At 36.6% G+C, this 25,202-nt stretch overlaps 2 protein-coding genes across 2 annotated transcripts; both read left to right on the forward strand.

The window, feature by feature from the left end:
• The first annotated feature begins 861 nt into the window (after positions 1-861).
• Positions 862-1,696, forward strand: LOC108996532 (protein BZR1 homolog 2-like). The gene is made up of 2 exons (XM_018972468.2): positions 862-1,194; positions 1,280-1,696. Exons 1-2 carry the CDS (start codon positions 862-864, stop codon positions 1,694-1,696), a joined length of 750 nt encoding a protein of 249 aa, XP_018828013.2.
• Positions 1,697-4,923: 3,227 nt separating this feature from the next.
• LOC108996557 (serine/threonine-protein phosphatase 6 regulatory subunit 3-like) lies at positions 4,924-24,194 on the forward strand. The gene is made up of 19 exons (XM_018972504.2): positions 4,924-5,253; positions 7,219-7,322; positions 9,651-9,737; positions 9,821-9,896; positions 9,982-10,056; positions 10,243-10,296; positions 11,099-11,158; positions 11,505-11,621; positions 13,173-13,267; positions 13,369-13,571; positions 14,660-14,757; positions 14,985-15,088; positions 15,164-15,329; positions 15,472-15,594; positions 15,981-16,063; positions 19,147-19,288; positions 20,499-20,528; positions 21,970-22,040; positions 23,120-24,194. The coding sequence occupies exons 1-19, from the start codon at positions 5,215-5,217 to the stop codon at positions 23,736-23,738; spliced, it is 2,346 nt and encodes a 781-aa protein (XP_018828049.1). The 5' UTR covers positions 4,924-5,214; the 3' UTR covers positions 23,739-24,194.
• Positions 24,195-25,202: the final 1,008 nt, after the last annotated feature.

Here is a 25,202-nt window from a genome sequence, read left to right on the forward strand (position 1 = left end):
TACAACAACCCAATTCAAACACAAACAAAAGAGAGTGGGATAATATTACCGAGGCCTTATTGGTGATGAGAAGAGAGGAGTGGAGAAACAATAAGGACTAGAGAGAGGTGGAGTGACAATTTCGATGTGGTTGAGCTTTGAACTTGAGTAGGAGCGGCAGTAAGGTAGGTAAGGCAGAAGAAGAGTGAGAAAGTTAGGGTGAAATGTAACGGAAGAAATGGTCTATACGAAAAATTGTAAATTGAATTTTTTTTTTTATATATAAAAAGTGTTATATGTCTATATTTTCCTTGTAATTATATGTAAATTAGAATACAATATGTTCTTATAAAGGCCATTGAAAATAACTTGTTAATATTGTTATTGACACTTTTACAGAATCAGTCTAGACCAAAATCTGCAGCAGTAAAAAACTCTCCGTTTTTGTATCCGAGTGTCAGTAGATAGCCAGATCGCAATCACGTACCCTCTGTCGTTTCGGCCGCCAGCCCAACCCCCCCTACATATCAGTCTTCTCCTTCTTCATTGTCCCCCTCTAATATATATCGATCATCGCCCCACTTCACGCGCATAACCCACTCTCTCTGGAGGGCTGAAACACGCATTTGTGACTCCTGCACCTTCCCCGTCTCATGCAAAAAGAAGAGAGAGTACATAAATTCCCCTCCTATTCTCCCTATACTTCTTCCCACATCACAACCGTCCACTGCAAAATGCCCCACCTCACGTGGCTCTCCCCCAACCGTCCGATCACTACCTAAAAACGTCCGTCCACTTCAACTACAAAGGTGGCTAGACTTCCTCTGTTATAGAGACACGAAACAGGTGAGAAAGTAAGAGAAGCAGTGAAAGAGGAAGAGTATGAAGGAAGCGGCGGCGGGTAAGGCAAAGGCAAAGGCGTTGATGTTGGGAGGAGAAGCGAGTGGTGGGGCACAGCAAAGGACCACGTTGGGGATCATGAAGAGATCTGTTGGGAAACCGGGAGCAGTGGGGAGGACGGAGAGCGAGAAGGAGAAGACGAAGATGAGGGAGAGGCAGAGGAGGGCCATTACCACCAACATCTTTCACGGCTTACGAAAACACGGCGGCTACCACCTCTCCCCTCGCGCCGATATCAACGAGGTCCTCCGCGAGCTCGCCAAGGAGGCAGGCTGGGTCGTCCAGCCCGACGGCACCACCTACCGCTCTTCTCACGTAACTTCTTTCCCTTCCATTTTCTCTCTCGCTGACCAAACTAAGCTAGCATTACTGAGGACATCTTGGTCTTCTCTGTTTTAAGGGTATGAGCTGTTGTCCGCTTTGTGGGTCGTGGAGAACGAGCAATAACAGTACAACACCGAGCAGCACTGTCGTGGTTGGTAGCGGAGGAGAATATTGCTCAACCACAGCGTCGCCGGTAAGGGAGTCTACGATGAACAACAGCAGCAACAACAAAATGGGTGGTGAGCCGACAATACTAAGTTCGCTCTTCGTCTCCGGCGGCGTTGGACGTTCGCCCGACGCTGACATTCCCCTTGATCAACTCTACATGTACGAATCAGGATTCACCGGTGGGCTCCACCACCCGAATTTGTCCGCCGGCGGTGGTGGGCCATTGGGATTAGAACCTACATATAATCCTCAGCAGTTGTATGCGCAGGAAGCGAGGGCGTCCAACCAAAACACGCCCGTGGGTTCTCCTCTGCGGCGCGCTTAGAATGTTGAAGCTTTTCCTCGATCTAGTTAAAAATGGCTGCAATATATATACTAGTAGGCTACAACAGAAGTATACAGAAAGTGAAAACAAGGCTGGGTGCTTCTTTTTCTGCAACTTTTTTTGTTCTTTCCGGCTGAATTGATACCCATTAATCTAGATATATTGTGGGGGCGAAAGAATCAAAGCAGCCATGCATTTTGTTTGATCACAGATAGAAACGTGCTGGTTTTATTAGCTCATTTTTTCCTTTGCCTTGATGTCATGCAATCCCATTGCATATTGCCATATTGATTATTCATATGCCCCCCTGAAGTTTACAAAAACGAAATCTTTAGCTTATTCACAAGTTTGTATCTCCAACGCACAAATTAATATGAATTCCCTCTACATAATGACCACACTGAATTCAAGGCTTCGTTTGGTTTTAAAAATCCTCTCAACTCATCATTATAATTTTTTCAAATCTCAACATAAAATATAATAAATAATTCAATTTTTTCAAATCTCAAAATAATAATAATATTAAAAAATAATATTCTAACAATATTTTATCATCTCAACTCAACTCACTTCAACATCCAAACACAACCTTAAGATTCAGATATAAAAACCCTCTGCCTGTTCGTATGATTTGGCCTGCACTTGAAAACTTTCCGTTAATTTATGGGAAAAAAATCAATTATTTCCTTCAAAGAATAAAAAAAATATAATTACCCTACAAATTTTATAATTTAATATACTAAATCAAGTCATGTCATGTGTATCTCTAAGAAGAGTTTCTTGAGGCTTCTAGAAATTATTTTTTATATTTCTCATCAATTTAGAGAAGGGAATATGGTGGTCGATTATCTGGCTAGGCATTAGGGTTGAGCAAAACTCCGATAATCCGACTCCGCACCGGCTCTGCTTCGACTCCGTTCCGGCTTCAACTTGTCGGAGTCGGGCCGGAGGTTTTTTCTTCTTGGAAGTCAGAGTCGGATTCGAAGTCACTGATGAACCGACTCCCGCTCCGCTCCGCTCCACTCTGATCCGACTCCGACCCTTCGTCTCCGACTTCGACATGGCCCTTTGACTCCGACTCCGCCTCTACCTCTGATTTTATACATATTTTATAAAAATATGTATTTTTTTATATATTAATTATTTAAATTTTATACAACTATGTCTTATATAGTTAGTTAAACTCAATAATATACTAGTTAAATAATATATTTATACTGTAATATATGGACTAAATTGACTAATAATAGTTTAGTATATGACTATAATATACTACTATAAACACTAAGATGCATAATAACATCAACATGTAATATTGTAATACTAATGAATAAACACTAATCTATAAATTTATAATAACATATAATACTAATGTATAATAACTAAAGTATTATTCATATAAATTACTAATAGTATTAATTACTATATATAAATTAGTAAATCACTTTAAGCCTATATATAAATTACTATATAAATCACTATAGTATTAATTACTAATACTATATTACTATATGATACTATTAACTATAGTGATATACTAGTATTAGACATTAGTGTACTAATAGTCAAATACAATTAGTGATATAGTTAGTATAATATTTATACTAATACTATTATATAGTTATACTAAATTAAAATCACTATAGCAAATACTAATATATAATTATGTTAATCACTTTAACTAATAGTAATATTAATATAGACTATAGTTATAACTTATAGTATTATAACTATACTAAATCACTATAACTTATACTAATATATATATACTAAAATTTAAATCACTATAACTAATACTAATATAGTTATATTACTATAGGGTACTATTAACGATAGTGATATACTAGTATTAGACATTAGTATGTTACTTGTTTTATTTAGTTGTATTTTTTGTTATAATCAAAAGTTTAATTAGTTAAGATTATAATGTTGAGAAAATTGAAAATTGAAAGCCTTCTATTTCTTTTTTTAAGTGAGTAAAATATGAAGTTAAAAAAGATAAAAATAAAAAAATTCGACTTCGCTCCGACTCTACTCTAATAAGTCGGAGTCGGAGTTGGATCGGATTCTGTACGTCTCGGAGTCGGAATCGGAGGTCGGATTCGACTTTCGACAAAGTCAAAGTCGGAATCGGAAGTTGGGCTCTCCGACTCCAAAAGAGTCGGTACTCAGCCCTACTAGGCATGGAGAGGAGGGGTTGAACAGATTTTTTAATGATTATAATTTGCTTCCTATAGAATTGAAGGGTATGTTGCATTTGGAGAGGTGGGATATACCTTATATTCGTTGTTGGTAGTTTTTAGCGGAGGTTTATGCTATATGTTGGGTTTGGTGATTATTTTGTAAGCCGGTTGCTTTGTTTGTTTAGATATTCTTCCGTTATAAACGATGGCTTTTTACATACCATGTATATATATATATATATATATATGACAATTACTGTTCACAATAATAGCATTAATTATAAAAAATGAAGAAATTAACATTAAAAGAGACAAACGAATAAGACATAGCTTGGTCCCATGCCGATGAAAAATGTTCACTTTCATCAAATGACAACTCTCCCACATAGACTAACTGTTGCCTCAGTTTGACTAAATTAGATCTTATTTGATTATATAGATGAATTAAAGTTAAAAGTTGAATAAAATATTATTATAATATTATTTTTATTTTATAATTTTATAATTTTAAAAAATTAAATTATTTATTATATTTTATGTAAAAATTTAAAAAAATTATAAAAATAAGATAAAATAATTTAATTATTTGTGTAAATAAACGAGATATTATTTGAGTTTGATATAAGAGAAATATGGAAAGAATCTTGTTCCAAGGCTTTTTCCTTCTTGTTTATCATCCATTTCTCTTATCCAATCGCATACTGCCATGTGTAATAATACAAATCTACAACAGTAAGCACGCATCATTCTCGTGCTTATTAGAATTGAATTATTGATATCATTATCTTATGAATATTATGGAAAGAAAATTAGAAAGGGAAAAAACTTGGTTATGCATTAAATGCTTGTACAGCAAGTGGACAGTAAGCCTCCAACATTTGGGGCGTCAAGGCAACTACTAACTAAACACAGGAAAACTGCGGCGGATCATTGCCACTTTTCAATACCCAAGTCCCTAATATAAACGTCATTATAATAAATAAATAAATAAATATCTCATATATCTATATATATATATTATTATTATTATTATATATTATTTTCAGCGCAACTGAGCCTATTCATTTCCAAATACTCTCGTTCCTCCATCCCGCGATTGCAGGTTTTTATTTTTCGGTTCCTCGCTCGCACAGCGTGGTCTGGATTCGATCTAATCCAATGCCTCCGTTCAGACTCTAGGGTTTTGTTTCGATCTTTGCTACGCTCTCGTCGGTCGGGGTTTGGTGAATCCGCGGTTGGTCGGAAGTTTGGCGAGGCGGCTGCGCTAGGGTTTCTTAGCGCTGCAGATCTGAGTCTGTTTCGTTCTGTGGAGGAGGTTTCTCTGTAGAATTCAGAATGTTTTGGCGTATGGCAGGGTTGTCCACTACGTCTCCCGTGAGTTCTTGGATCGGGTTTTGTTTTGTTTCTTCCATTCAATGTGTAGCATATTTATACTATAGGAGGTGCATTCAATGACGTGGATTGTTTCGATTTTCTGTTTCGTTGTGATAAAATGTAGGATGAGACTTCGGAATTGGATTTATAAATTTAGTTTAGTCGTTGTTTTGGACCAAAAACCAGTACTCGTTCTCATTATCTGGGACTTTGGCACATCATGAAAAATTAGACTAAAAAAATTCTGCTATTTGTTCCTCTAACTTCCTAAGTTTCCTTAGTTTTTTAATTAGGGATTCATCAGATTGCTATAGTATTTATTACAGCTAAGTTGAACTTCCAGTCTGAATTTCACGGAATGAACTTTTTAAGCATACCTGTTTCTACCTCGGAGTAACTCCGCAAAGAAATGGTTTGATGGAAGGCTGCAAATCTATGTGTAAGCCCTCTATTATCAAAGTTAAGGACAATGTTGGCTTGTCTGCGTGGTAGAAAAGCTGACCTTTGCTATAATTAAAAGGTTTAGAAATGAATGGGCTTTATAATTTGGAATCCCATGAAGCACTTATGTGGATACCATGCAAATCCACCGAAGCAGATACTGCAAATGTCAATTTGACATACATAGAAATTTGAAAGCTTGAAGGTTCTTAAGTCTAGCTTTCCAAAACATTGGATCCCATACATTGCACTTTTTATAAGCATGCAGTGATTGCACTCTTGGCCAAACTACAAATGGTGATGAATTTAGTTGAAAGTTAATGGCAAAGATACCTACAGATACTTTTGATGTGGGTGGAGGTCGTAAGGAAGGGGATACTTACTATGATTTTACTATGTATTCGATTGGTGAAGCAAAAGTGGATTTGATTAAAATTGTATGCCTTAGAACTTGTATGGAGTAGGTAGCACCCTTTCATGCAAATGATCGAACTCTATCTCCATGCTGGGTGTAAACTGAACTATCATGTTGATAGCATATAAGAGTTCCCCTGCTGATCGATAAAACTGGGTATTTTCATCCTATCAAAATAAGAGAAACATTTTGTCATTTTATATACGATACTCGTATACTTTATTGAGCCTCGTTTTATAGGTAGCTAATGAAATTGAGGAATTAGCATTTCAATATTTCTCTTTAATTACTTCATTTTTGGGTAGAAACAGCTTCCATGGAATACAAAGTCTTGAAGCTCCTCTAAGTAGCTTCTTCTATACATACATATGATGATATGCAAGTGGTTATAATGAAACTTGGAAGTGAAAGGCGAAAAAAAAAACTAAGTTACATGCTGGTGAGGCTGTTAAGATGGATGATAGCAAGGCAAGGAGAAATGGAGCAATGAATCTTTAGAAAAAAGTGGTGGTGGATAGATGGGTGAATGCCATTCATATGTTTCTGTTTTGTGGAGACAGGATGTGTAAATCATCATTCATAGGATTCACCATTCAAGTTTAAGGGACACAATATACAAGGCATGAGATTTTTTTGGATAGGTATGAGATGGACAAAGGATTCATTACTTCATATGAGGTGTTTTAGTTTGTTTAGATTGTATGAAGTGCATAGCTGTTAGCTGAAGGGCCAGCCGCTTATATGGATTTTCTAACTCTCATTTTTTGCTCCAATGATTAATACACAAGCACTTAGTGTGTTACATCACAACAAATTCTATATCAACCCATTGCATACTATTTCGGTAGGCAATTTTGTGACATGAACTAGTTTACCTAGGATCCAATTAGTAGGGATACAGTTTTCTATGCCTCTAGTGGGAGGGCTGAAAGATTTATAAATCGACCTTTGTTTGATTCTAGTTTTTGGTTAAGGAATCTTACCTGGCTTTCCTTCTATTATGTGCTTGTTGCTACTTTAAAGGTAAAACATATTCCTTTTGAACGTATTAGCCAATTAGGCTTCTTATTTTTCTATCTTATTTGTTCTTGATATATGCTCATTTGCAGGTGGAGACTATTTTGGACAAGGAAAATTTTACATTGGAGGAGCTTCTTGACGAAGATGAAATTATTCAAGAATGCAAAGCTCTTAATGGTCGCCTTATCAATTTGTAATGCTCTTTTCATTTACGTGTTTCTTATATCTTTTACTTTCAAGCTATTTTGTTTTTCAATGATTCATTGTTATGTATGAGAACTTATTGATGCTTCATGACTTTGGGGGAAGGTCTTTTTTTGCAGGATATTATGAGATGTGACGTCATGTTTTGATATTTTAACTAGGGAGAAGAGGGTTAAGAGTTATAGCGTAACATTTAGTGTTTCAACTTTAATTTACCTGTCGGTGTGTAGCCTAGTGGTCAAAGGGAGGGTTTGGGATCGGTTGTAGATCTAGACAACCTTGTTTCAATTCCACACTGGTAATTCCTCTAGATTACCTTACTTATCAAAAAAAAAAAAAAAAAAAACCTCTGGACTACCATGGACTACCTTATAACAGTTTTGGCAGGGTCATGTATCCGGGGTTTACCTTATAGTTTGTATCTAGGCTCGTTGTATACCCCCTTTGTACTCGGGCCTTGCCTATTTTCATGACTTAATATATTTCTTTTTACTTGTAAAAAAAATGTATCCGGGGTTTACTCCCAAGGGGTGGGTCCAAAGGGCTTTGTTTTGGTGAGGCTTCACGTTATAAAAAAGTTTCTCAACTATAATTTCCTTTTTTTTTTCCCCATCTATTATAATTATTTTTTGAAAGGAGGTAATATACAAAGCATTAATAAAAGTAGTGCCAAGTTAAATACATTTTGGTAGCAGTTTACCATTCTAGCATGGATGATCGAACAAAAAGTACGAAATTAAAGTATAATGTAAGAAAGTGAATTTTATTAATGGTTCAAAAATGTGTTGAAGATAATATTTAACTTGTTTCAAAGTTAATTAAATATAATATTTATTTATCCTTCCATACACATGACTTATATGCATGATGTCTTATTTTGCACCGCCATCAAGAGTGTCTCTGGCTAAGTGTAACGACCATTAAAATCATTATGAAGCCCGGTTCCACACTTGACTAGAAAACAATGTGGGAGATGGCACTTGATGCACCTATATCACACTCATTCACCTATATCATTTTTCACTCACCCGAGGTGGGTTTTAGCTTGGTGGTGCAATCTTTCTTGCTTAAATCCTTGACATCCTCTTCAAGGCCCATATTGGAGTTTATTGAAATCATTATAATGTTTAGATCACTTAATAAGGACCCCTATATGGATTTGGCACTCAATATACTTTTTTCGTACCCCTATCATTCTTCATCCGCCCAATGTGAGAGTGAGTGAGGTGTTACTCAATTGGGTCTTGTTGGTTAGTCGATGGAATAGCAATTGATGCCTTGAAGGCCACACCTTTGTAGTAATTTTTATGCCCATTTCAAGTCTTAGAAAGAGTGAAGGATTACTTATAAAAAAAAAAGAAAGAGTGAAGGATGCTCCTTTTAAGAAGTTGTAAGCATTTAAAAAAAAAGCATACATAAAATTACAATTCTTTATTTTATAAAAGCCTTCACAGCAAATTAGCTCATATATATTTCAAAACCAAATAAACAAATGGGTGACATAAACGTTGGACCATGGTAAAAAAATGAAAAAATGTTCTTACTTGCTGATAAAAAAAAAGAGCTGTAAGCATTTGTTTCCTGTGGTCTCATTCCCTCCTAGAACCAAATGTCACGTCAAAGTTTGAATATTGCACTATCTGGTCAGATTGACATGTTCTGCATGTCACCCCTACATTGTGGCGGTGGTTCAGTATTACATGGCCCCTTCTCTCAGATGGGTTCACTGTTTATATATATGGCCCAGTGTTGAAACTGCAAAATTATGTCGCCTTTAAATAAGTTGATATTAGATATCTGCCTTAGTTTTCTGTGTTAGTATATCGATGTGGATGCCTCCTATAAATTCATTGCTAATCTAGATTAGCAAAATATGCTTAAGTGAATTGTTGCAATACCCATGGTTCTATTTTTTATTTTTATTTTGTATAGGATACATTGTATAGGATACATCATAATGGTTTGTCATTATTATGTCTGGAAAACGATTCAAATGTAAATTCTTCACTGTATGATGCTGTACTTGAGTCAATAAATTTTTCACAATCCCCCGGAAAATAATCCTTTTTATTACAGGAAAACAAATTCATCCTTCAATAGTAATTTTCATCTCCTTTGCCTTGGTTAAAGCTGTAAATGAAGGGTTGCTGAGTAAGGATTAGATTTCAATTTTCACAAATAACATATAGAGAAAATTGACTCTAATATTTTCACAGTAGTGTTAACGGTGATTTGATTAATACTCTTGGGAAGTGAATTTCATTTCATTTTCTTTTGGCCTTATTTATATGCCCTTTTACCTTCTTCTTTTTTGTAGTTTGCGAGAAAGAGTTCAGGTTGAACAGCTCATACGATATATTGTGGAAGAAGCTTCTGAGGATGCTGAAAAGAGGCGAACTTTCAAGTAGGATGCTTTTGCCTCCCAGATGCTCCTGTAAACCTGGATGTATATTGTGATTGATATTCTTGAAATTATTGTGTTCACAGGTTTCCTTTTATTGCCTGTGAGATTTTTACTTGTGAAGTTGATATAATACTCAAAACACTAGTTGAGGATGAAGAGGTGAGGAACTTTATGTGCTCACATCCTGATGTCTTTGAAACCTTACTTCTGTTACTGATTTCCTTTGTCCGTTGCTTGTTGGCAGTTGATGAATTTGTTATTCTCCTTTTTGGAACCAGAACACCCCCATAGCACATTATTGGCTGGGTACTTCAGCAAGGTACTTCTTTGTTGAACTTTTAGGTTTATCTTCTGCATTGGTAGGATGGTCCTTGTTTCATTATGTGCTTGTAGTTATATCTTTTATCTAAGCTCCTCTTTTTTTCTTCACTTTCCTTTTTGTGTTAAAGAAATTATCAATGACATATTCTCTAGGGCCATATGTGCCCTAATTTCTTATTTCCAGGTTGTCATATGTCTGTTTTTGCGTAAGACAGTCCCTTTTATGCGATATATTCAAGTAAGTGAATTGTTTGTTCGCAAAATATTCTCTCTGGTATGCTTTTAATAATTATCGTGAGATGGTCATTGCTTCTAATAAATTTATCCATTATTTGTGCATGTTGGTAGAAATACTATTAAAACAAAAAACACATCTAAAGTCTGTGTTGATGTACAGGAAGGTGTTTCTTTCTGGTGCCTCTGTATTTGTTCTGTCCATTTTAATCAACTGTAGCTCCATTCCTCTGATGTTCGTGTATTAGAGATTAAGGGGCTAGTGGATTGATTCATCCTAGAGTCTCCCTTACTTTGTTTGTCAACCTACTGTGTTGAGAATAAATGAAAAACAGGCTTCTATGTTTCGCTGTAATAAAAAAATTTATCAACATATGCATCAGCCTAGAGAAAAATAGCAAACAAGAATATGGGGTGATTGAATAGACTTAATGAAGGACTGAAAAAAGCATTATGAGTTTAAGAAAATGATATTTAATTACTTCTTTTATTTTGGGGGTCAAACAAGTGTTTAGAAGTATTCTGGATTATTATTTTTTATTTGTGGCTAAGTTTTGAGTTTTAGCAAAATCTTGAGTACATATATTTTATAGATTTTTGGAAAAGAGAACTATGGGTTATTAAGTTTTCTAGGACGAGTAATAATATCTTGCTACTGTATGCTAATGAGTAACTCTTGCTTCTCCATTCAGCTTTATTTTCGCGGACTAATAATAGGGTAACTCTTATAAGCTGCTTCTCTACTATGGGTTGATCTGTTTAGTTCTATGTTTTAATATGTAATTATGCCTTGTGCATTTGTCCAGGCCCATCAGGATATAGTAAGGAAGCTAGTTGACCTGATTGGAATTACATCTATCATGGAGGTTAGTTGGTGATTACCTTTATCTATTGGTTCTGGTCTTGAACATCCTGTGTATGTGTTTGTGCATATTCAAGTGCAACTGTATGCTATCTGCTGTCTGCATGCATGTGTTCTTGTGGTCTGATCTGGTATTTCATGGGTTTTGGATACTTCTGATGTTTATCATTTGTATAACCAGAATTAGTGTTCACTGGTGCTTTAATTTTTTTTAATTTTTTCCACATCTTCTTGTCTTATGTTAAACAACAGTGATTGTCACTTTAAACTTTTGACCCCACCTGCTGTTATAGTTTTAGTGTAATTTTGTTTGCAGAATGGTTTATGAGACATGTTTCCTTGTTGAACAGGTTTTAATTCGTCTGATTGGTGCTGATGAACATATGTATACAAACTATGTCGAAGTAATGCAGTGGATAGAAGACACAGATGTGCTAGAGATGATTGTCGACAAGTTCAATGCTTCAGTAAGCAACATTAATTATGCTAAAAACCTGTCAATGCGAATGATTATGTCTCGTTGCTCAGTTGGTCTCTTCTTTCCTAGTTTTTATTCTGTTTTATATTATACTGTTGCTTTATGCATGTTACTCTGTGTGCCTCTTTTTGCTGTCACTGATTTCTGACACTGATAATTCAGACTAAACATTTTGGAGGACATAATAGCCTTTTATCTTCTTCCAGAAGTCAAATAGCTGCCTGCAATTTCAGCCTTTCATTTCATATAGGATTCCTGCATGCTATGCTCTGTATTTCATTTCTTATGTACAAGATTTTGAACCACAAGGCTTTTACTTTTCGATTTTCTAGTACACATGGACCTTGGTGAAATAGGATGTGTTGCTTATAAAAAAAAAATGAAAATGAAAAAGGACGTGTTCACGGTTTGTGGATCATTGCTTGCGGGCTGAAAATATTGGAAGTAAACCCCATGTTCATGTTCAGTTTGTGGACTGCCATGTAAAACCACTCTGGTCTGCTAGAAAGCCTATCAACCTTAAAGGCACTACCCAAGCTAACCCAACTCTGTCAAATAAGTCATTCTGTAGCTTTTTGGCTACCTCACTGTGTAGTTGCAAATGATTTGCATTTTCCCAGTTCTTTTTACACATATAGCACCAATTCACCAAAATGATCCGATGTTTACTTAGCTTGTCTGAGGTATGATAGGTAAGGAAACTAAAGAAAAGTAACTAAAAACTTATCAAAAAAAAGAAAAGTAACTAAAAAAAGCAAAATACTATGTATAACCTAATAAACTCCCACATACATTTATTAGGACCCATAGCTTTTGTTTTTAGTGGGTTCAAATCCCTTTGGGTGCAAATCATCTCTAGGGGCCATCAGATTCGGGGATTTTTCCCTTGAATTATCCGATGTGTACTTTCAGGAAACTCCTTGGTGAGGGCCTGTGCACCCTCGGGATTAGTCGGGACGCTATTCTCGGATACCTGGTGCCAATAAAAAGAAAAGCTTTTGTTTTTGCTGTCCAAAGAGGAGATTTTTAGCCAACGATGCTACTGCCACACCAGTACTGGGAAATCTTTCTATTATACAATGCGATGTATATTCCATATGGGGAACTTGAAAACTCAATAGGATTACAATATGTTTTGGTAGGATAAAAACATGTTTTAACAGTTTGATGGAAGTTTGGTGTTACAAAAGTTTAGACGCACGTGCTTTTCCACATGCACACTGGAACACAGTAAGCCTATTTCCCCCCTTTAAATTTTGTTTGTTACTGCCTGCTGGTCAATTGTTGCGCAAACTTTAGCACGTTTAAGAACTGAAATCTGTTTCAAATCTTTTTTCCAAGTTCGTTTCTGCTGTCTATCTTTGCCCACAGACATGCAGAATTGAGGCAGTATAAAAAAAAAAATAGTTATATGGAATCATGCCAGCCTATAGCTGTACTGCTTTTCTTGATCAGAGGATCATCTGTTTGATGAGTTTGATTTATTGGTAGAGGAACTGTGGATTGATTTTAGAGGAATGTTTATGGGACATGTTTACAGGACTCTCCTGAAGTTCATGTTAATGCAGCAGAAACGCTTTGTGCTATTACACGATTTGCTCCACCCGGGCTTGCTGCTAAAATTTCCAGCCCAAGGTAGCATGTATTTCATCTCATGTTGAGTAGAAAATGTGCGTATAGTTCTGCTATGACTTTTCCACTGATTCTATGAAGTTTCTATGTTTTGGTCTTTCCAGTTTTATAGGAAGGCTATTTCGTCATGCCTTGGAAGACTCACGACCAAATTCTGTTCTTGTCAACTCCTTGTCTGTATGCATATCTTTGTTAGACCCTAAGAGGCTAACTTTGGGAATGTATCATACATACAACCGCCAAATAACTCAAGGTTCTAAAGTAACTGCTAATCCTGAGACAGTTGAAGGCATGCTGGAAAGCCTAAGTAAGGGTACCTTCTTTCATGTTGGTGTTTGTTTGTTATACTTTATTTAACAGTTAATTCCCCTGATCATCTTTTCCCTTAATTCTTTTTTGTACTCATGCAAACATTGTGTGATTTCCATCAGCTGTATTTACTTGGGCCTTCCCCTTTTCCTTTATGTTTCCCAAAATTTCTGCTATTGTGATGTTTTCAATTTCACTTCTGTAAGGATGGGGATTGAGGAAGATGTGACTCATGTCAGTTTTGATCTACCTGTTTAGTTATAATGAGTTTTTTTATTTGATATGTTAGAACAAACCAGTTTTGGGCCGCAATTTTGCTATTTGGTTGAGGGTGACAAGTATGTGCACATAAGCATAGGGCAATGGACCTAGAATATAGTAGACTGGTAAACTTATTTAGGGACGCGTCTTGTCATCAACATATGTAAATTACTCAAAGTTCTATATCTATTCTTGAAAATGCTTTTTTTTTTTTTTTTAAATTAGTAAATAAGGTTTTATTGATCGTAGAAATAGGCAAAAGCCCAAGTACACGGGTCATATACAAGAGCAATGCCTAGGAGTGATGTTCATTCTTGAAATGCATAAGATGCATTGGTAGTTGGTTTGTAATTTTAATATTATTAGAGGTCAGCTTGCAAGAATCCATATTTGGATTAGAACCTGCAGGACGGAGAGACTAACCACGGAGAGCACTGAAACTTCTGAGCTGATTAGCATGATAGTATTGGACTTAAGGGAATTAACTTGTAAGGAACCTGGTGAAGATTTGAATGGACTACTACTTATAAAAAAAAAAGATTTGAATGGACTACACATCTATTTTTTAACACTTTGTTTCTTTGCGCACTAGGTGTAGATCTCAATGGGCTAAGCTTTCATGATTTTCGGATGTTTTCTCTTGTATACGACCTGTATATACTTGGGCTACGCCTAATCTTTATTATCAATTAAAAAAAAATTAGTAAGGGATCATGTGTTCGAATCAATATGGAGATCCTGGGGAATAGAATTGCCTATTTAAATAGTTTTGTGCATGCATTCTATAGGGAGAATAAACAAATATTGATCAGATTTATCTTGCAGGTGATTTACTCAAGCTTTTGGATGTTTCATCTGCGGGGAATGTCCTGTTAACTACTTATGGCAAGTTACAACCACCTCTTGGAAAACATCGTTTAAAGGTATTGTTTATTTGAGTTTTTGAGATCCTATTTGGTGTCGTACTGGCAGTGAATATTCATTGTCATTCTTCTATCTATAATCATAGACTACTGATTTTTTATCATCTTAATTTGTTTGTATGTTTTTACATATTAGCAAAACCCATTGCTTATGGATTATATTCACAGATGCTGGTTACCATATTTGCAAGTTTATACTGATTCCTACCACTCATTGAATTTTTTAGATTGTGGAGTTCATCTCAGTTTTAGTGACCGCTGGAAGTGAAGCTGCAGAGAAGGAATTAATTCGCCTTGGAGCTGTACAAAGAATTTTAGACTTGTTCTTTGAGTAGGTTAAAAGAAAAATGTGTTCTTTATGAAGAGTGATGGGATTTAAACCTTACTCCTCTGTTTTCTTGTGAAGGTACCCATACAATAACTTCCTGCATCATCACATAGAGAACATACTAGTGTCATGTTTGGAGAGCAAGAATGCTCCTTTTATTGATCATCTTCTTCATGAGTGCAATCTTGTTGGGAGAATTCTTGAAGCTGAAAATAATGATAAATTGTCAACCGATTTAAACAAGGTAGTGGTCTATTCCTCTATAAATGATTAATATCTCCATGCCAAGACAAGCCTCAGTTTTCTTTTTCTGTTTTTGGAATACAAAGATTGTTGTGCATGTGGAAGTGGCATCTGATGTTATGCTTTTCGATTCTTTTCTGCAGCCAACTGTCCCTGCTGAGGATAGATTGCCTCCAAGGATAGGGAATATTGGACACTTAACTCGTATATCCAACAAACTTGTTCAATTGGGGAATAGCAACAGCGAGATTCAGGCATTTTTGCAGGTGTATTACCAAGTCTTGAATCGTTGGTCTGCCTTTATTGAAGTATTTATATTGGGCTCCATATTATTTTCAGTCATTATGATGGATCTTTGCCCTGTAAAAGTTATTAGTTCACAATTTTGTTTCGGAATATATCTGAATAACATCAATGATTGAGATATGGATGAGTATTTATCAAAAGATTATAACAGTAGATATCTTTTATTCTGTTGCTTCCATACCGGGCATCCACTTTTATTTTAGTTAGTCATTTGCTTGTGGGGTTGTAATCAAATGCAATTGACACCCAAAACTAAATGGAACTAATAGTTCAAAAGTTAAATGCCATATTCCCCTCATACTGTTCATCTTCAAAACTCATTTTTGAGTGGTTTTTCATTTGACAGGAAAATAGTGAATGGAGTGATTGGCATACAAATGTTCTATCAAAGCGGAATGCAGTTGAAAATGTCTATCAGTGGGCCTGTGGGTATGTTTCTTTATGTCAAATGTTGCTAGTCATCTCACATATTTTTTATAAGTAAAAATATTATTATCAATAGGAGTAACCAAGTACACTGGACGTATACAAGAAAACACTTAGCCCATACTAGAGAGCTCCTAATGACCCAAAAAGCTTGTGAAAAACTACCCAAAATGCACCAAGCCTGAATTGGAATAAAACACACCTCCCCAAACCCCAACCCCAACCCCAACCCGTTGTTTCCCGTAAGACTAATACTCTACTCGAAACTCCCTCTATGAGAACGTCTTCATAATGCTCTCCCTTTAGTCTTCCCTCGACTTGAGCTACCACTCTTAGCGTTGTAGTTGATTGCCCAAGAAAGACGCTTTAACTCTTTGCTTTTCTTAAAACTTGATTTGGTTTTGCGCGAGTGGCTTGCATCAATCGCAGTGAGTAGTGCTTTAAATTGGTCTTCACATCCTCCATGTGAGAGCCCCACGATATGCTAAATCTTGTTAACCTTATGTAGAACCCAATCCGATGGTGAACTTGCTATATTGTTTATCAGAGGAAGAGAAACCAAGGAAACAATATTATCCCCAGACACAGTACCCAACTGCACTCCCGACCCTAGACATTCCTTCTCACAAGGCACCAACGACAAAGCCATAATTTCCTCCCCGCCATATCTTGCATTCAAATCCCGAACCTCCTCAATCGCTAAATGGTTGCTGTCACCATTAAAGGTTCCTCCCCTCCATCGACGTGGACATTGCTTGTGTTGATGATCATTTATGTGCCACTTTGTTAGAAGCTACTGCTCCCTTAGGAGGCATAGAGCAATTAGGGGAAGCACTACCTTCTGTTACTCCATTTTCATCTTCTAAAAGAGGCTCGTCAATTTCTTTCAAAGTACTCAAGACCCTGGAAGGACCTCCATCTTCAACTGAAAGTGAACCCTGGAAAAAGTACCAACCCTATTAGCAACTGGTGACTGAGGGCAGTCAGACGACAAGCTACCGAAGTCTTGAGTGACACCGGCGTGAACAACGATGCCGGCGTCCAACGACCCTATCTGTGACGGAGTCTAAACGTCCTTTGCCGGTGCACTTGAGGCCTTCAAACAGGATCTACGCCCCCTGTCCATTTTCAACCTGCCACCTAAACCCACGACTAGGTCTAGCCCCTTATCCACCTTAATCATGAGATCACTCACTATTCTATGACTCTCGTCAATTGAGCTTTGACAGCCCACAAGACCCCCTCCACTTCTCCCAATGTCACTTGATAGCCTTGTCTCCTACAAGTGCCTTACCCTTTCCTTCTGTGCGGAGCTATTCTCGGATGGACTACCCGTCAGTGACCTCAACACGAAGCGTACGGGGCACCTTTGACTGAGGAAGGCCTTCCCACTATCTTTCCATCAACAAACTCCCACCGGCTAGTCATCTCACATTTTAGGATAAAAGTATTCTGATTCAACCTCAAGTAAAATGAAACTAAACTTTATTCTTATAGTTATTTTAGTTATATGAATAATTAATTATCAATAGTAATAATAATGGTGATGATGATAATAGCTATATGAATGGTCCAATAAAGCAAGATCTAGGTCCTATGAAACCAATCTTGCATTTGAACCCTCTGATGGGTGGGGGTTGTTTATGACCTTCATCCACTATTGTTGGAATCACAATTAGCAGGCCATCTTGTTGAAACATCTTACTGTATCTATGGGCAATGAGTTTTGCTCAAATGGAACTTCTCCGGTAAGAGCAGGGGGGGTTTGTAGGGGTAAGATCCACCCAATCATATCCATTATAAAACTAAGAACAATGGATTGGTCTATTCCTTATTATCTATCCCTTGAGACGTGGGATATAAAATTGAGAACATAAACATAAACATAATCATATGTAATATAAAAATGTGGTTATGGAGATACCACAAGGAAAGGGGGGCTTTGTGAAGAATCGTCATCGAATTGAAGCATGGTGAACCATATTGAGGATGGTGTTCCAATGAGGTGAGCGGACCTTATGGTGTGGGGCTATGGAAACATATAAGAAGAGGTTGGGACACATTCAAGATGTACTCCCACTTTACAGTGGGTGATGGATCCAAAATTAGATTTTGGCGCAATCTATGATGTGGTGATAGGGCACTCAAGGAAACTTATCCACAAGTTTATGGTATAGCAAGTATGAAAGAAGCCTCGATTGCGGACCTCTTCATACTGTCTAATGGTATTCCCCAATGGAATGTTACATTCCTTAGAGATGCATAAAATTGAGAAATTGATGTATTTTTGTTGTTCTATGACCTAGGTACTCCACCCATTTGTTGGGGGGAGTCGAAGACATGATCTTTTGGTGCCCCTCTAAGAAAGGGAAGTTCACAATCCACTCTTTCTACCAAGCCATGACTAAGCACAATACAAATCCATTTGCATCAAAAAGTCTTTGGAAGACAAATGCGGCCCTAAAGGCAAAATTTTTGTATGAACTGCTTCCTTGGGAAAGATCCTCACTCTAGAAAACTTAAGGAAACGTCAAATCATAGTGATGGATTGGTGTTGTATGTGCAAAAAGAGTGCAAATTCGGTTGACCATCTACTATTTCATTGTGAGATTGCTTGGACTTTGTGGAATGAAGTCTTTGCTCGGATGAGATTAGCTTGTGTGATGTTGAGACGGGTAATTATCCTCCTCGCTTCTTGGAGAGACATTCAGGGTAACTCTCACATCGCTTCAATTTGGAATATGGTTCTAATATGTTAATGGTGGTGTATTTGGAGGGAGAGGAACGAATGGAGTTTTGAAGGTCAAGTGCGGTCAATGGATGAGCTTAGAACTTTATTTTTCAGTACTTTACTCCATTGGTCGTTTGTAATTGATTTTCATGGCATGGCTATTCATGATTTCCTAGTATCTCTAAACTAGCATTCTTAGGCGTCGCTCTTATATATGTTTCGTATATTTGGGCTATTGCCTATTCTTTTGATCAATAAAATCGTTACCGATAAAAAAATAAAAACGTGACTTTTTTATTGTTTCATTTTCTGCCTCATATTTTCATTTTTATCATGATTTAATCATTTCTAACAGGCGACCAACAGCACTGCAAGATCGGACTAGGGATAGTGATGATGATGATTACCAGGACAGGGACTACGACGTTGCAGCCCTGGCTAATAATTTAAGCCAGGCTTTTCGATATGGCATTTACAGCAATGATGATATTGATGAGGTGCCTTTTAAAACTTTTAACATAGAACTTATTTAGTGCTTTATAATATTCTTAGATAAGAAACACATGCCAAGTGGAAGTATGAATGGTTGAAACACAAAAGTACAGGATTTATGAGGCTAAATTAAATAAGATGAGCACCATCAAGACTTACCTTATCAGCTTTTGGGGTGGTAGCCTAGGATCTGAGGAAAAAAGATTGAAGAAGGGTTGAAAAACTGCAAAATCATGTTCACTATGTTTGCCTAGTATGAAAATATAAGGCACATGGTGCACTAGTAAAACTCATCCCTTGCTGTACTTTTGTAAATCCTAGGCAAAATCATCCCTTGCTGTAAATGCCATGATTTTGTACAGCAATTCTATTATGTACTTTTATCATAATGCCTTTCACCATCTTAGGCAAAATGATGTGTGCCTTAGGTTTGCAAGGCATTATGATGTGTAAAAACAATGATGAGCCCCTATTTTTGCTTTAAGTTTACTTATAAAAAAAAAAAAAAATTGCTTTATGTCGCAATGTTTCCCTGTTGTCATGTTAGTTATTGGTATGGAGTGTCATTAAGTCCAACTATATTCAACCAAATAGGCTTACTAATTGGATAAACAAGCATCACATCATTGTTTTTAACATATATTTCAACAATTATCCTTGTATCTATGGCTCCTACGTAGTTAGGACTCACTTTTGTACTGAACATGGCTTTTGCCAATTCTTTTATTAATATACTTATAAAAAAAAAATATTCAACAATTAGGTACTGGAACTTTTGATAATACAATTTTATTTATCTTCATCTCTTACATAATCCTATAATGCCTGTTGCCCACACTGCGTGTGACTTCACAGTTTACTGATCTTTTTTAGTCTTTCTAAATCAGTCCTATCATCCCATGTTAGTTATTGGTATGGAGTGTCATTAGTCCAACTATATTCAACCAAACAGGCGTGTTTTCATCATTGTTTTTAACATATATTCAACAATTAAGTACTGTAACTTTTGATAATGCAGTTTTATTTACCTTCATCTCTTACATAATCCTATAAGGCCCATGGCCCACACTGCGTTTGACTTCACAGTGTACTGATCTTTATTTAGTCTTTCTAAATTAGTCCTATCATTATTCCTATTACCCTACATCAATTTCCAATTACTATTCATATGTTAGATAGTTGTTTATTATGCAACTCCTTGTTCATACTTTTCAGGCTCATGGTTCACTTGAACGGGATGATGAGGTATGGGATACATTACGGACTTCTTGGTGTTTGATCTTCTGAATAGAATTAACTGGTGTGCCTATTGATATTAATAAATTTTTATCTATCAAAGAAAAAAAAAAAGAATTAACTGGGGTTACTCTTCCATTCGAGTTAGGAAAATTGGATCTGATGGTTATTTCCTGGTTTTTCACTGGCCTAGTTTAATTTGGAAATGATCTTAGACCTATGAAAGGGATCATATTTTGGTTGCATGATCATCTATGAAAGGGATCGTATTTTGGTTGCTTATGAGTATCTCTGAAGGGATCATTTTTTGGTCACTTGTGAATATCTCCTGTTACTTGACTTTTCAGCCAGTAAGTTTGATGCATTAATCAGGAAAGTACATTAAGGACAGGACTTTGGCCTGAAGTCGATGTAGGAAGATTGATCTTTTAGCATATGTGAATATTAAACCCTTCCAAAAAGGTCCATATGTGAATATTTTCTTCCCTTAAGGATTGAGTAGGACATTACTATTTAAGAGTTATTTACTAAACCTTTCCCCCAAGGGTCTACCTACATTCATTATTGCATTTTTAAATTAAAATAAGCAATCCAGAATGTTCTTTTTATTTAACATGGAAATTATGCAATGTAATCTTATCTGAATTGGACTTTTGGGTGGAATGACATGATGTTAGCATGCATGTCTATCATGTAATTTTTTTTTTTTTATAAGTAAAAATATTATATATATATATCAATAGAAGTAACCAAATACACTGGACGTATACAAGAAAACGCCTAGCCCATACTAGAGAGCTTCTAATGACCCAAAATGCCCGTGAAAATTAGAAATCTATATGAAATACACCAAGCCTGAATTGGAATAGAACACACCTCCCCATTCCCAACCCCTTGTTTCCCTTAAGACTAATACTCCTCCCGAAACTCCCTCTACGAGGACGTCTTCATAACCCTCCCTTTAGTCTTCCCTCGACTTGAGCTACTTCCCTTAGCATCGTAGTTGATTGCACTAGATGTAAAAATTAATTTCGGTCATTTACCTTTATTTTAATGATGCGCCATCCAATAATCATTTCAAGTTGTGGGCCTTGAACTTAGTTGGGTTAATGAAATATGTTAACAATTGAGCTAGTTTGCAGTTCAATATGGATAATGTTTCGTAATTCATCCATGCGAGTTGTTATTCTGAGTCATCAATGTAAAACATTGCTTGCCATTTTTTTAGTTTTCTTTTTCCGAAGGACCTGCTATAAGGATTGATTTCTGAGTTGGGAAAAAGAACAAGAGCTCAGTGCATATCTTGCATTGTAGTTGTCATAATCGCTCTTACACATGCATATCATATGTATCGTAGATAGCAACTTTTGTCCCTTTTTCCCCTGATAGCGGCTGTTTTAGTAGGAAATAGATGAATAGTGGATATGTTTCTTACCTGGATACTTGGCAGGATGTTTATTTTGATGATGAATCTGCAGAAGTTGTTTTATCTTCACTGCGTCTGGGAGATGACCAAGAAAGGTAGGCACAAGGTCTTCTTTGACTTTTTATTGTCTGTTAGTTCTGAATTATAAATATACTGTTGCCCATGGGGAGGGCGTTGTCTGTCTTTTTATTCTGTTTTTGTTGGATTTTTTTGGCGTCATTTTTATGGGATGTGGAGTTGGAATAGCTTATGGTTCTTTCATGTGGGCCAGTGTAGTTAAAAGCTTAAGAGGCACTTATTTGTAAAGACCTTATGTATAGCGCAGTTGCCAAGTGTGCATCTGTTTGAATTAAAATGAACATTTTGTTAAGTATAATGTGTAATAACTTCTAAGAGAGTTTATTACATACTTCCCAGTTCCCTGCAGGATTTATTTTTTATTTTCCAGTGATCATAATGCCTCGCAATTTAAATTCTGAAGTTCCAAACAATGAGAAATACAATATATTATATAAAACAACCACTTAATGATAAGACTATAGCATTTCTGATTATAGTTGAAAGCAATTTTTATCAAGGCAACGATTTACTTTGTTTCTTGTTAATCCTTTAATATAGCATATTTAAAACCCCAACCCACAAAAAAGATCGGCTTCATCTGGCTGTTACATGATGTGGAGGATAAATGGATTGTGTGCATGCATGTAGGCTGTACCCAACCTTTTATAGGCTTTAGGTTCACCAATCCAAGTCTCTACACCAGGAATCGATTGCCTTTTGGAAAACCAATGTGTACCTGTTGACTAGAATGGCAGGGATGCTGCTTGTACTACATTTGCTAGGGTGCCTGAGTAGCTTCTTGCGATTTTGGCTTACATGCTTATTGAAGAATGTGGTAGTTTTTAATGATCACAAGGCTCGTACTGATTCTTCTTTGGCGTGGTGGCCCTATGATACAGAGAATAGGTTTCTAGATGATTTGTTGGCATGGAATGGCGTTCCTATTGTGCTTTTATTTTCTCAGTATATTTATTAGAAAAAGAAGTGATTCTGCCCGTGCTTTCATTCTACTGATTCTGTTCTATATTCTATGGTGTCATAGTTCAGTTTTGTGTGTTCACATGCAATCCCAGTTGTTTGACTTTGTTCTTTTTGCATGTCTTGGTGTGTGCAGTGGCTCACTATTTAAAAATTCCAACTGGTTTGCTTTTGAGGATGAAATAATTGCCAATGAACGGTCAATTGGTTCACTTGCTTCTCCATCGCCTAATACAGAGGAGGCTGATGTTATTGGTGGCAGCAGTGATGATAACGTAATTGTTGGTGAAGATGATGACCTGGTTGACACTGCAACATCTTCTCCGGAAACAGGAACAAAATCAGAAGACAGTACACATCTTGTGTCTGACAACTTAAGAGAAATGGGAGATGGTGAAACTGATAAACCACCCGAATGGGTTGAGTGGAGGGAGACTTCAGACTCTGGTGATCCATCTGATGATGTTCTACCCAATGGTGAGATTCCAGTTGGATCAAAACCTAGTGAGCCAGATGTAGCTGAACCTTCGTCATCTACCGATGGATTGGAGAAGAATGAGGAAACTGCTACTGCACAATTGCCGGCGTCTACTGATGAGAACCCCAGTTCTGATCCTTCAAAACAGTCAGAATTGGGTAATGAGAATCCAAATTTAAGCCCAACTGCTTCTGACGATGTGGTGATGGTGGAAGGGACCGAAGGATCTCCCAAGGCAGAAGATGACAAAAAAGATGTTAATCAAACAGGGAACTAATGTAAATTTTCAAGAACCGGTTTGATTGGGCTAACTCATGCGCTGCAACATTGATCAGGTGGGAAGAAAAATTCTACAGGCGGCTGTAACTTTAGAGCCTTGTGTACATCATGAATGGGGGGGCCAGTGTTAAATAGGGGGGGCTGATGATTCTTTACCCCCGCCCATGAAAGTCGGTTCTCCGTCTCTTTCTCCTTCCCTCTCAATATTGGTAGAAATGGAAAGGGCAAGTTCTGATTTTCAAACTCTTAGCAATTCAACTTTTTGCTAGGTGAAACAAGGCTGTTACGTGTTGCATGGATTTTTAGCACAAGAAATCTGTGTATATTGTACCATTGCCCTTCCTCCCAGAATATCAAGCTATATTGACTGTTATTGGAAATTTCACATGAATGCCTTTTGTTTTCTTACAAACATACACGCTTCATAATAATATTCTCTGGATTTTCAGTCGCAGTCAAGGTTTTCAGCTTGTTATTTCTCCTTGTGTTATAATATAATGGTGTCTTGGGTATATGATTGCATACGAAGAGGAGCGAACAGCCAGACCACACCCACCATGAGATGAGACTCCTGGTATGGTAATCCCTTTATTTTATTTTATTTTATTTTCTCTATCTTTCTATGCGATTGAAAAGAACGAAATGTTGTGTATTCTGTCGCAGTTCGATTTTGATTATATAAGTATGATTAATTTTGTTGCTGATCCGAAGTGATAAATGCTCAAACTGAACTTTAATCCTTGGAACTCTCGATTTTCATCCTAGAGTCTTGAGAAGAAAAAAGGCACATGTTAGAAACTTATAAAATGAAAAATAAAGCCTCCACTTCGATTTCACACATCAATCCTGACTCTAAAGGCAAGGAGAAACTTCCCATTATCTTCTTCAGCAATCGTGAGATCTCAGTGATCCTCATTTTGTCACATGTTTGAAGATCGGTAACAACGTCTTCATATAAAATCCCCCATCATCCAAAACCTACTTCACAGTTCCCTTCCTTGACTTTTCGTGTGTTCAAAGTTGGCTAAAGATTGAACAAGAGGGGTGAATATAGAATTCTTGAATTATCAAATCAATATCACGAGAGGCTAGGGGCCTTTTGTCAATGTATCGGACAGAAAGTACTTGAATTGCGGATTCGTTGAGGGTGTTTTTACTTTCTAGTGAATGTTCATGGTATAATAGGTTGGTAGATCTTCTTGGCACAACTCTAGGGTGGGAGAAAAATATATGAAATGGGTACCATAGCATTTATTGAACGTTTAATGTCGCCCAAGAAATTTGCTCGGCAGCTTATAAATATTAGAGTTCATTTTATGCATATATCTCTTTTCTACTATAGACCCTCGTTTAACTCTAAGAGATCTAAACCTAGGTATACAAATATGAGTAAATCTTTTTATCATCATTTTTTTCATTATCCTCTCACCATCCCATGATGTGGCATTAGATGATAGGTTTG

This window comes from Juglans regia, chromosome 3 (genome assembly GCF_001411555.2).
Source record: "Juglans regia cultivar Chandler chromosome 3, Walnut 2.0, whole genome shotgun sequence".
In the NCBI taxonomy this organism is placed as follows: domain Eukaryota; kingdom Viridiplantae; phylum Streptophyta; class Magnoliopsida; order Fagales; family Juglandaceae; genus Juglans; species Juglans regia.